This window comes from Manis javanica, chromosome 11 (genome assembly GCF_040802235.1).
Source record: "Manis javanica isolate MJ-LG chromosome 11, MJ_LKY, whole genome shotgun sequence".
NCBI lineage: Eukaryota > Metazoa > Chordata > Mammalia > Pholidota > Manidae > Manis > Manis javanica.
In genome coordinates this window covers 96,234,481-96,247,311 of record NC_133166.1, presented here as the reverse complement: position 1 = coordinate 96,247,311, position 12,831 = coordinate 96,234,481, and the positions used below count along the sequence as shown (strand labels likewise).

At 35.9% G+C, this 12,831-nt stretch overlaps 1 protein-coding gene across 11 annotated transcripts in view; it reads left to right on the top strand.

Annotated features, from left to right (window-relative positions):
- RPS6KC1 (ribosomal protein S6 kinase C1) overlaps positions 1-12,831 on the top strand; it is a 388,511-nt gene that overhangs the window by 41,038 nt on the left and 334,642 nt on the right. For 5 of the 11 annotated variants that reach the window (XR_012122859.1, XM_073216955.1, XM_073216956.1 and 2 more), the window contains exons 2-3: positions 2,727-2,762; positions 10,574-10,694. The exons of 2 other annotated variants lie outside the window; for them this stretch is intronic. Coding sequence is in view for 5 of the 9 variants with exons in the window: in XM_073216955.1 (XP_073073056.1) it covers positions 2,727-2,762; positions 10,574-10,694 (157 nt within the window). In the remaining 4 variants the exon portion in view is untranslated. The remainder of the gene's footprint in view (positions 1-2,726; positions 2,763-10,573; positions 10,695-12,831) is intronic. 4 more of the 11 variants (XM_073216959.1, XM_073216958.1, XM_037009919.2 and 1 more) reach the window with 2 other exon arrangements.

Below are 12,831 nucleotides of genomic sequence, written 5' to 3'. Positions count from 1 at the left end.
AATAAAATTCTGTATAGGGGAGTCAATGCTCAATGCACAATCATTAATCCACCCCAAGCCTAATTCTCATCAGTCTCCAATCTTCTGAAGCATAACGAACAAGTTCTTACATGGTGAACAAATTCTTACATAGTGAATAAGTTCTTACATGGTGAACAGTACAAGGGCAGTCATCACAGAAACTTTCGGTTTTGATCACGCATTATGAACTATAAACAATCAGGTCAAATATGAATATTCGTTTGATTTTTATACTTGATTTGTATGTGGATCCCACATTTCTCCCTTTATTATTATCGTCATTATTATTATTATTTTTAATAAAATGCTCAAGTGGTAGGTAGATACAAGATAAAGATAGAAAACATAGTTTAGTGTTGTAAGAGAGCAAATGTAGATGATCAGGTGTGTGCCTGTAGAGTATGTGTTAATCCAAGCTAGACAAGGGCAATAAAACATCCACAGATGCAGCAGATTTCTCTCAAAACAGAGGGGGTGAGGTTCTAAGCCTCACCACTGTTGATCCCCAATTTCTCACCTGATGGCTCCCCTGCGACTGTGCCTTTCTTAGGTTGTTCCTCCCTTGAGGAATCTTACCTGTCTCTGGCTAACCAGTCATCTTCTGGGGCCATACAGGGAGATGTAAAGTTGGTAAGTGAGAGAGCAGCCATATTGTTTGAAAAGGTTAGCTTTTTACTTCTTTGCAGATTTATGCCCTGTGGCTTCTATGCCCAGCATTTGTCTTGAGGTATCTTTACCACTTGGAGGAATTATGATACTTGGTAAATTCGATATGAGGCACGAATTCTATTTAAGGGTTATAATTAGGAAGGAAGAAGGAAAGCTATAGAGGTAGCAGATGGAAGGAAACATGGGAGGATTGATTATTTCTTTGACATATCTTCTTGTAGAGTAACTTGAGCATGTATAGGTTTTAAACTACTAATTAAATTGCGCACACACATTAACATAATAGGAATACAGTTACATAACCAAAGCAGATCTATAATTACCAGCCATCTCCAGTGAAGCCAAGAAAACCAGTTAGGCACCCTAGGCATTTGTGAAAATTTGTCTATGATATGATGGATATTGTCCAACTGTACTTGAACAGTCTGAGAGAAATCAGACAAATTAAAACAACCCATTCCTGGGAACTGTTCACATCCCATATGTTCTTTTAACAGTAGTTAGTCTGTAGTTGTAAGATTTTGGAGTGCTACAACTTGCACTTCTCCTAGTTCTTGGTTGAGTTCCAACAGTATAGATCCAGTCAAATTTGTTGTTTTACTGAAAGCACAGGCCAGCTTAGATATCTCCTTCTTCATTCCAATGGCAAGTCCAGGAACCAGTGGGATGGATGCAGCTACAACTGCAGCATTGCCTGGATCTTTGTTGAGGTTTTTTTGATGATCATCTTCTGGTATGACTCTTCCAGAGAGTGCTGATGTTGGAAGTTCTTCATATCGTATCTTAGTTCATTTTCTGGGTAGCCAAATTAGGCTTTGATCCTCTGTATAAACATAAACAGACCCTTTGCCCACACTTTGATATGCCCTTTATACCATTGTGTAGAACTCATTGGAGGTCACCACATGGGAACTACTTTTTTTTTTTTTTTTTAAGAGAAAGGAATATTATCAGAAAAGTGTACCTCCATAGCTGATCATCTTACACCTTTTAAGTGATCAAAATAAGGATATTTAAAACATGTATTAATCGTTGATTTACAGTTAGTTTTATCCTATCAGGGAGTAATCCCCCTTTTCTTTCTTTTTTTTTTTGTTATCTTTAATCTACACTTACATGAAGAATATTATGTTTACTAGGCTCTCCCCTATACCAGGTCCCCACTATAAACCCCAGCATAGCAAAATGTTGTAGAATCACTACTTGTCTTCTCTGTGTAGGCAACCATTTTAAAGTGTTTGATGTATCTTTCTGTTTTGGCAAAATGCATATTGTAGCATCAAATTCATGAATTTGACACTTACATAGGTGTTATGTATCTAATGTAGGATTTTCCCACTGTGTAATGCTGTTTGATGATTTAAGCACCCAGCTTTCTGTTCATAAATTTTGTGAGGAAATCTTTCTAAATGGTGCTAGATTTTTTGACTTTTGTGATTAGAAAAGTCTGAAAGAATCTTCCTTCCTCCTTTTTGCTCAGGGAATATTGATAGGATTATTTGTCCATGAATGCTATATATAATTTTTTGTAAGTTACTTTTGTTATCTTCTTCACCATTAGTTGGTCCCTGATTACATCTTACAGACATTGGTGTGTTTGAACATTGTGGCTGCCTTTAAAAAAATTTTTTTATTGAGCTAATTGTAGATTTATATACAGTTGTAAGAAATTATACAGAGCAATGCCCAAGTGCAAATGTTTTTTCTGTTTCTCATTTATATGTAGGCTGGGAAGGGTGTAGACTAGCATGTTAGCATTATGTCATGTAAGAGTGAATGCTTGAGGTATTCTTTTGTGATGGTAATACTTGAACTTTAGCATGTGGAGTGTATTTTAGCTGCCTGTTTGTTTAATATTTTATTATGTGCTTCAGATGGTGAAGTTATTATATAGCTGAATTCTGTGTAAATGATGTAACTTCTTTTCCTTTAATCAAGTTGAATTTTTCATACAAATACTGTTGAAATTAATTATACAAATGTGAAATCTTAAATTTTGATAATGAGTAGATATTTCTATGTATGTTTTGTTTTAGGTTGTTTCACGAAGAAATCCAGAGGATGTCCAGGAGGTAACATGTTTATTCCTACAAAAATTTTATTGTATATATTCGAAAAAAATGTAATTAAATTCTTTATTGAGGAAATTGAATTATTTGTATGTTTGTCTGGAGAAAGTCCTCAACTCACAAAATAGTGGGTGAAGTGTCCTATTTCAGACCTATTAAGTATTTGTTAAATTTTAGGAGGTGTTAAGTTATATAAATAAGAATTCTTTAAGGAGTTACTTAGACCTATTAAATATTTGTTGAATTTTAGTATGTGTTAAATTATGTAAATAAGAATTTCAGGGATTATAATACTGTTCAATAATGTGATGATTTTTCTGATAACTAGCACTCATAAGATTTGAGTATTAGTTAAGGGCCCCTATTTACCTATTTCATAATCATGATGCCTATATAATAAAAAAAGGGTAAGTTTTTGGTGAAGAGTATTACTTTTGAAGGTCATAATAGTAAATTATGGGTATTTATCTACTTCCTCTTTTATGTCAAGTTGACATGTTGACATCTTGGAAAAGTGCTTTGGGTGTCCATGTTTCTTTCCAACATTTTGTAGTTAATTCTTTTGCAGACTCTTTTCCTCTCAAATGATACCAGGTTGGTATGTTTTGCTTAAAATTGTGGAATTCTCTATTTGTAATCCTTTGTGTTTGTTATATACCTTTAGGAATCCTAAGTGAGGAGCTTGCTTCTTCTAACATTTTTTGATTTACTTTCATTGGTACCTGCTCATTTACACTAAGATTAGAAGGACATACTTTTTTTTTTCTTCTTCATACCAGGGTGTTTAAAACAGATGTAAGTTGGCAGTCCTGATTCTGCAACAGTTTTTTTTTTGCCTTCCCTATTGAGTTTTAATGTCTTTAGGTGGAATATGTGTTTGCTTTTTAGCCACAAGCCCCACTACTCCTTCAGTAAGGCTTGATCCATGCATTTAAGTTGTTTACTATCAGTTGCTTTTAGTGTGTGACATTTATAAAAGATTTCATGCTGTTTTCCTTAGGGGTTTAAAGATATCTCATTTTTCCCTTCCAATAGCCAAGAAGAGAACATTGTAATATTGTAATTTTAGAAGAAAAGGATGTATCTTTATTTCTCTCTTTCTGTATCTGTACAGTATATCCTTCTGAAATGGCAAAGGAAGTAATTTGCACCATTGATTGAAGTACTTTTCAGTCAGTTGATTAGTATGAACGATTCTTCAGAATTATACTAATTATGTTGCATTAGTAGTCAACAGCAGGCCATTGTGCTTTTGAAAATTTACAACTCTGTTGAAGTTGAAAATGGGTTGTGTTTCCTTTGAATACATTGTCTGATTACTGTGCTGTAGTTTGTAGCTTGATGTTCCGCTTTTCCAGGGAGAATCCTGAACCAACCTATCCATGAAAATACTCTCTGCCATTTCCTAATCCATTTTTGGGGAATACCCTTTTATAATAACAACTGTTGGTGAACCATTCATCAGAAAACTCTTGTAAGTGTCCTTTAGTTAGATGATTGCATGGTCCTTTATTAGAAATGGTATAAAATCTTAAAAAAATTGTCTTCTGTTTAGCTGATTCATCATATAGAATAACCTTGAAATTATAATAACACTTCTTAGTTGCCCATGTATTTCATTTAAACATTGGAATTCTCATTTAGGATAGAACTCACCATCTAGAATATTTTTCCATATCCTGTCTTTTCACATTTTCTCTTAACTGATTCATTTATTTACTGCTTTAGAATTCAGCCAGGCTTCGAAGGTGTACTGTTAGTCTACCTAAATATAGGGCTTAGAAGGTGTACTGTTAGTCTACCCAAATATAGGGCTAATAACATGCTATCCTTATAAAATGGGAGAAATTTTGCTGTTTTTCCATATATATCATGTACATAGGTGTTCAGACACACACACACACACACACACACACACACACACACACACACACACACACACACACACACACACACACACACACCTTGGTGCATACTACTGATAGCAGAGTTTTTTTCTTGAGAATGCCAAAGTACTCACATGGAGTGAGTAATTGAGAATTATTCAGGATAGCTTTCTTTTTACCTTTTAAAAATTCCTCTACATTTTTATTTATTAAGAGCAGCATGGGTAAATCTCAGAGGGGACAGTAGCAGTTACTGTGGCCTCTTCAGTAGATTCTCTAGAGCACAGACACCTGCAGAAGGGTAAATGGAGATGTGCCTTCCCTCCCCACTTTTTAAAAAAAGTAACCTATACCTCTGTTTGTTTATTGGTAGTAAGTCTCACTGGTGCAGTTTGGGAAAAAAGAACTAAAATAGAACTTTTTATGTATCATATCAGAAATCTCTAACTTTCAAATCGTTTTATAAATAAAATAGTTTTGGGAAAACTGAGAATATCAGAAATGTGTCAAGGGAAAGAATAAACTCTAGAAAAGGGGGGAAAGACAATCCATAAACAAATAGTATGGTTTGCATGAAAATATTGGATGCAAGAAAATACTGTTTACAAGAAAAGATGATCCAGCAAGTTTAAAATACTATGTGAGAGTAAAAGGACAAAATTAATCGAGTTGACTGGTTTTGTTAAATACAAGAGAGGTATGGAATCATTAAGTGATATGATCTGAAAACATTTATTTCATGTAAAAAATATTTAAAGGAATGTTTTTAATGAAAATTAAGCTTCTGCTAAATTTGTAGTATATATATATATGTGTTGGGAGCCAGTCTGAACCACCCCTTCTGATGGCACAGCCCAGACGCCCGGAAAGAAGGAACCGCAATGCCGGCCTCTGAAAGGAACATCCCCGCTATCTCTCCTTATTATTATGGTGTTTGGAAATGTTATTGCTCACTTACACATCTAATTTGGAAAACCAAATTTAAAATACCCTGGGAGAAATGCCAGAGGCAAGATCCCCCTAATTCTTCCAGGTGGTAAAGATACCTTAAGACAACTGCTGGGCATAGAAGCCACGGGGCACAAATCTGCAAAGAAGTAAAAAAAAAAGCTTTTCAAAGAACGTTGCTTCTCTCTCACTTACCAACTTTACATCTCCCTGTATGGCCCCAGAAGGTGACTGGTTAGCCAGAGACGGGTAAGATTCCTCAAGGGAGGAACAACCTAAGACAGGCACAGTCACAGGGGGGCCATCAGGTGAGAAATTGGGGATCAGCAGAGGTGAGGCTCAGAACCTCACTCTCCCAGTTTTGAGAGAAATCTTCTGTGCCCATAGCTGTTGTTGCCCTTGTCTCGCTTGGGTCAATACCCAGTTTATAGGCATGGATCTGACCAACTACACTGGCTTTCCTACTGCACTAAACTCTACTTTCCATCTTTATTCTGCATCACAAGATTTAAAAAGTAGATTATCTTTTATGAAAAAGTAAACTGTGTTAAACAGCTTTCTATTAGAAACTGTAATCTTTATTACTTTTACCTACTATTTCAACATTTTATTAAAAAATAAGAGGAGGGGAATGCGGAGAAGATATTGGAAACAAGTATCAAGTTATAATAAACAGATTGTTTGAGTGGGTTCTAGTTCCCTCTCCCCGCCCAACTCGGCCCGTAAGGAATTTCTAAATGACTCTCAGACCTGTTGGATCCTGGGGAATAATAGGACAATAAAGGACAGTCAGCGTGAATGATGGCATGTCAGAGGGCCTGGCATGATTACAGAGACTCTCCCGATAGAAAAGATCACTCCTACAGACATTATTGTAAATGGTTTAAGGAAACTCTAAGACAGACATGCCCCTGCTTCCCCCCCCTAGGAAGAGAAGTGGCCCGACTGGGCCCCTGTGCCTTCTGACTCAGTGGTCATTGTCCCCTTACCTCATCCCCCAGGGGCAACGCGCTTGTCTCTCCAAAACTGGGCACCTACCCAGGAATACAGAGTTTTCAGTTCCCGCAATTGCAATCAGCTTAGTCTTGCACTGCTCTGATGATACACTGTTTTGATGTTTTTCTTTAAATCTGCACGTAATGCTCTAGATCTAGAAAAATAGACTTAGCTCTATTTGTTAATCAGATGAATAGTAACCATGGCTATTTTAGAATCAATAATAAGGAAACTACAAGTAGGGCCCAGGCCAACCAGGCGTGAGGGAACAGGTCATGTTTGTTCCAAGACCACCAGGGAAGCCAAGCAAGCATAAGTGCAAAAAATTAATGATTGCTAAGGCGCCAATAGTCTAATTTCTAAAGACTGACCTTTATGTGAACATTTTTTCTGAAAGAATCAAATGATCTAATCTTTGTGAAACTGCATACTCAAAACATACATGACCTTGCTAAACTTCAATAAAACAGGCCAGGCTCAGCTTTGCTAGTGTCTGTGTCCTCATTCATTCCGTCAGTCGCTGACGCCGTTCCTCCTTCAGGGACCCCGGGACTCACCAGAGCTGGACTCTGGCATATATGATTGTGATTGGGTTAATATTTAATTGAGGAATTTTATTTAGAGTAATTTTAATAAGAAATTTCTGCACGGTTGGTTCATTAGAGCAGTAGCTGTTATACAACTTTTTTTTTCCAGTAAGTAAGAATTCATTATTGGAGAAAGTAATTTTTGCATGTATCTTTTGGGTCTTTGTGTAGTCCAATTATAAACATCAAAACTTGCTGAAATAATGAAATTGTGCTTTTGTTCACTTTTCCATTTTGAAGATGTCTAGAAATGTCTAAGATAAAAGAAGTAAGAAGAGAGGAGTAGTGGATGGAGCCATTTTCCAGGGCTCTGGTTTCTTGCATTTCTTGAGGGTTTATATTTGCTCTTGGGTATTTCGGTTCTGCAGTCCTTGTGTTAGAAATAAGGACTGTGTGAGTGAATAAATTAGGGATGGTGAAGAAACACAGACTGTCATCGCGGGGTGGGTGGGTTGGGGGCAGGTTCTGATTCCGACTCTAACAGACTTACCTACTGGTTTATATACTATGGTATTATTATCATTATTATATTAAATTGTTAACTTTTGGCCCTTAAGTTACTCTGCCTTTATTTGAAAATCACCCCAACTGGAATAGAAATTTTGTATGCAGGTTTGTTTCCTTGAGCTACAGTCTTGAATGGCTCCCATGTGTAGTTTATAATGGTTTTAGGTATGGCATTTATTTACCTTAGGTAAGATTACTTTCCCAAGCCCATCACCCATTTTCCTCCTCAAGTGCGTGGAAGGGTAGTACCACCGTCATTTGAGCTGTTTTAAAAATATAAAAATAACATCATTTTTTCCTGTGACAGAATTATACTCATATATCAAACTTAGAAACTATAGAGAAGCAAAAAACATCAAAATTAGTATCACTTGTAATCAAATCTCCCTGTCCTGGGACCTTTTACTTTTCATGTGCTTGTTTGGCTTTCTCAGGAAGTTCCTTTTGCTTTGTCTTTTACCGGATCTATTGGTTCTTTGCTGTCAGCTTTATCTTGTTCACATCCATTTTAAAATAAAATATCTTCTTTCATCCAAGTGGCCTGTTTTGTGGCACAGCCAGCCTTCCTAAAGACCTACAGGCATACCTTGGAGATATTTGTGGTTTTGGTTCCAGACCACTGCACTAAAGCAGATATGGCAATAAAGTGAGTCAAATTAATTTTTTGGTCTCACAGTGCATATAAAAAGTTATGTTCACACTATACTGTAGTCTGTTAGCATGCAATAGCATTAAATAACAAAACAATAGCATTAAATAGCATAAAACAGCATAAATAGCATTAAAAATTTATATACCTTAAGTAAAAAATACTTTATTGCTAAAAAATGCTGATCATCACCTGAGCTTTCAGTGAGTTGTAATCTCTGAACACAGATCACTGTAACAAATAAAGTAATAATGAAAATGTTTGAAATGTGAGAATTACCAAAATGTGACAGAGCCACGAAGTGAGCAAATGTTGTTGGAAAAAATGTCACCAAGAGACCTGCTTGATGCAGGGTTGCCACAAACCTTCAATTTGTATAAAACGCTCTGTCAAGTGCTATAAACGAAGCACTCTGGCTCGCCCCTCATTGTGAGGGTTCCTCTTCATTCCACTGTTAGACCTCTTGTCCTGTTACAAATGCTGAGAAACCTTTCTTGATATTACCTCTCTGCTGATGACTTTCCAGATTTATGCATCTTGCTTAGTTTTGACTCTTGAACTCTAAACCTGTCTATCCTATTGGGCATCTCCATTTAGATGCCCACAAGCGTCTGAATCAAATATGTCTAAAATTGAACATTGGTCTTACCTCAAAACAACTTTTCCCTTGCTCTTAGCCTTTTATCCAATTGCAAAAGCCAAAGTTCTGGTAATTATATTTGGGATCTCTCCTTTTAAAAATTTCATCTCCAATCCCTTTCTCTCTCTTTACTTTTGCTTGTCTAATCACTACTGCCCTTCAGTCTCCTCACCTCCGATAATACTTTCTGCAGGTGCTCCTTCTGTAACACCCTTGGGCTGACTTTCTCAGTGTTCATCATGCTGTCTCGTGATGTAGTTATTGTATTGCTTTCTTCTTCCTAACTAGACTGGCAGCTCTTGGAGACAGGGACTGTGTTTCTCATTTCTTCATTCTTTGTGCGACACAGTACCTAGCACAAAGTAGGGGCATGAAAATATTTGTTTTGATGACTATTTTTGTTGAGTGAATGAAAAAAGGAAGCATCAGAGGAAGCACTTTAAATTAATCCATATTATAGTCTGACTTGTCTCCTAAGATTATAACTATATTAAAAACAGGAAACTTACTAATCATGGTAGAATTTTCGGTGGTATAACAAAGTTTAGGGAGGAATTTCTTATTTCTTAGGGAAGAAGAGTAAGTATTTTGACAAGGTCTCTTAAGTTATACTTGGATATGTGCTTGGCCTAAGATTTACTTATTATTATTATTAGCATTAGCTGTTGAGTTTGTTAGAAGTGAGGCAATTAGGTTTTTTAGAAGCAGAGGCCCCACTATACCTATGAGTGATGGAATTTAAAACTCAATTTTACTCTTATTTTGTGGAGACTGAGGGACTGAATCAGTGATAGCAAGACCATATGTCAAATCTTTTCTCTTTATAAAATGTCTTTCTAATTTAATCGAGTAAGACAAAACAGTAATTCAAACTGATTTATAAAATGTCTTTCTAATTTAATCTGAGTAAGGCGAAACAGTAATTCAAACTAACAAAGGTAAATTTACTTTCATGTATTATATGATCTAGATGACTTTTGTTTTTTTAAAAATATGCCAATTTAAATGGTATTCTGCTTAAGACTCACCCTGCCTTCAGAAATCTCATTACTATTTTAAATTGGGATTGAGATAAGATTGATGAAATATAAATGTAAATATTCTGGTCAATTACTTGCTACACAGCGATTTATTTTTAGTCTTATTTATCCTTTTAGGAAATGCTGAGTATGTACTTTATGTTTAAAAATTGTCTAAATTAACTATTTTGTGTTTATAATGCTGTTTTGGAGGTGGAATATATATTTTGACATCTGGCTCATTTCCAGGCCAATAGAATTGATTTTTATGGAGGTTAAGTCACATGTTATATGATAGAGACCTTTGTACCAGGCTGAATATTTTCCCAGTATGAAGAAAACAGTACTTGTTTAAGATGAAATTTAAAAACCAAAATAGAGCAGTTGGGGGAAGAATTTCTGCTTTATATTTTTAAAGCAAATATTATTAATTACAGACAGCTGTATTGGTTAGAATATATATATATTTGTTTGCGTTTGCACAACAATTTTGAGAACTTCAGTGAAAGATAATTTGTTGTTCAGATATCCGAACCTAAATAGGTTCACTATGAGACACACATTTTAATTTCTTCTTTCTAGATAATCGTGTGGAAGAGATACAGTGACTTTAAGAAACTACACAAAGAACTATTACAAATTCACAAAAACTTATTCCGACATTCAGAATTGTTTCCTCCATTTGCTAAAGGAATAGTGTTTGGTAAGTGATCTTTTTGGAATTGTGATTTTAAAAAGTGATGATTAACTAATTATTGTCTATATGCTGAACCTTGAAATGCTGTACTGTGACATCAGAGGCCCCTTATTAAGGTAATCCTTAGGTGATAAGAGCAGCAAGCTCTTGAAGTGGTTTTGTTACATGTTGTGGCATAGTTGCGTTAACTCGGTGCGTTTACTCCTCCCTTCCCTGAAATGACAGCGCAGTTCCAACTCCCAATTCCAACAATCAAGCAAATAAAAAACCTGTAGGAACATAAGAAAAAATACTGCATTGTTCTTACAGTTCTGAAATTTTTGGATTTACAAAAAAATAGGTTTATACTTTGCATATTTCTCTGACACCTTCCTCACAATATGAATAGTGTTGCTTGGGGCACCTAGCCTGTTCAGATACGGATCTTTTGGGATATGTTAATCATATTTCAACTGTTAGAGTCCTGGTGTTCCTGAGACCAGTCAAGTAAAAAAAATACTTGATAAGGATTTAGTTATGTATCTGTTGTAGAACAGGTGGAAAACATGGGAAAACATGAGGGATACAAATGATGACAAAGGCAACAGCCAGGAAAATGCTCAGCGACAAGACAAGCCACTTAATGTGGCTGCCCATCTCCTTGTCTGCGGTCTGCATATGTGCATGATGATTTCAAAAAACGTTTTCCTACATGTATTGTTTTGTAGCTTCCCTTTTTTAAACATACCAATTTATTGGGAATATTTCCCTGTAAAGTAGTCTTCTGGAACATGTTTTGTAATGGCAGTATGTATTGATTTACCATGATTTACATAGCAGTCAATCTTTAGATAGACCTTTGGATTGATTTTAATTAATTAAAAGCATCGGTGTGAGGGTCATTCAGATTTCAAATTATGTTTCACCTTTGCTATTTTTACTACTCGTATACAACTTCTATCAAGTGACTTGCCGTTTTGGAGTCTCTGTTTCCCTGTCTTTAAAATGCACATAATAATGTGTGGATTAAATAGGTGAAGTCTATAAAGCATTTAGCATGTCCCGTAACTAGTATTATTTTTATTATTTGTCGTTATTGTATTCTAACTGTAATATTTACTAATATTTTTACTGAAATGCTAGTATTAATAAATCTATTGTGTCTTAGGCTTAAGCTTACCTTTCTCACACCTTTTTTGTAAGCCTGGTCTCTTTCTGCCAGCTGGTTTTCTATTGGCCTCTGGCCACAGGAGGTATTGGAGGGAGGCTGGAAGGCTGGAAGAAGGAGACTTGCCTTTTCCGGTTTGCTTCCTGGTCCAGTCAGCGTGAACCCAGCAGCTTCCTCACCCTTGCAGCAGTCATTGGTTTGTGTAGCAACTCCGTTTGTGTTTTTCCCAAATCCCCAGAACTAGTCTCCTCACACCTGCTCACGACCAGCTCTTGACCCCCACTAGGTACTGACACTGGAGTACACTCCTCAGAGGTCCCAGTTTCAGCTCCAGGGGCCGCCCCTCATCTATGCTTCTGCTAATAATTCCACTCTTTTCCTTTTGTTTCCCCAGAACTAGGGATTGTAGTTCTTTCTTTCTTTCTTTTTTTTTCTTTTTGCACAGGTAAAATTAAGTATGATAGGAAAAATGTAAAGTACTGTGATTAAATTAGAAAATCAATTACACAGACATGGAATCTAATAGCTTGGTGGCTTGATGGTAGTTCAAATTAAAAGAATGTAATTTTGGGTGTTTTGTTGGAAAAGATGAGAATCATTAGTTTGATGAGGCTGCTACTAAAGCTTTTATAATCTGAGGCTTTATGTAGATAGTATTTTATTTTAGTTGGCAGAAAATATCCATAACATAACATTTACCATCTTAACTGTTTTTAAATGTCCAGTTGAGTGACATTAAGAACATTCACATTGTTGTGTAGCCATCATCACTGTCCATACCCAGAACTCTTTTCCTCTTCCAAAGTAGAAAGTCTATACCCATTAAACAACACCTCTTCATTCCTCTCTCTCTGAGTCCCTGGCAACTGCCATTCCATTTTGTCCCTATGAATTTAACTACTCTAGGTATCTCATGTATGTGGAATCGTACAATATTCCCCTTTTTTGGTGACTGGTTTGTTTCACTTTGCATAATGTTTTCAGGATTCATCCATG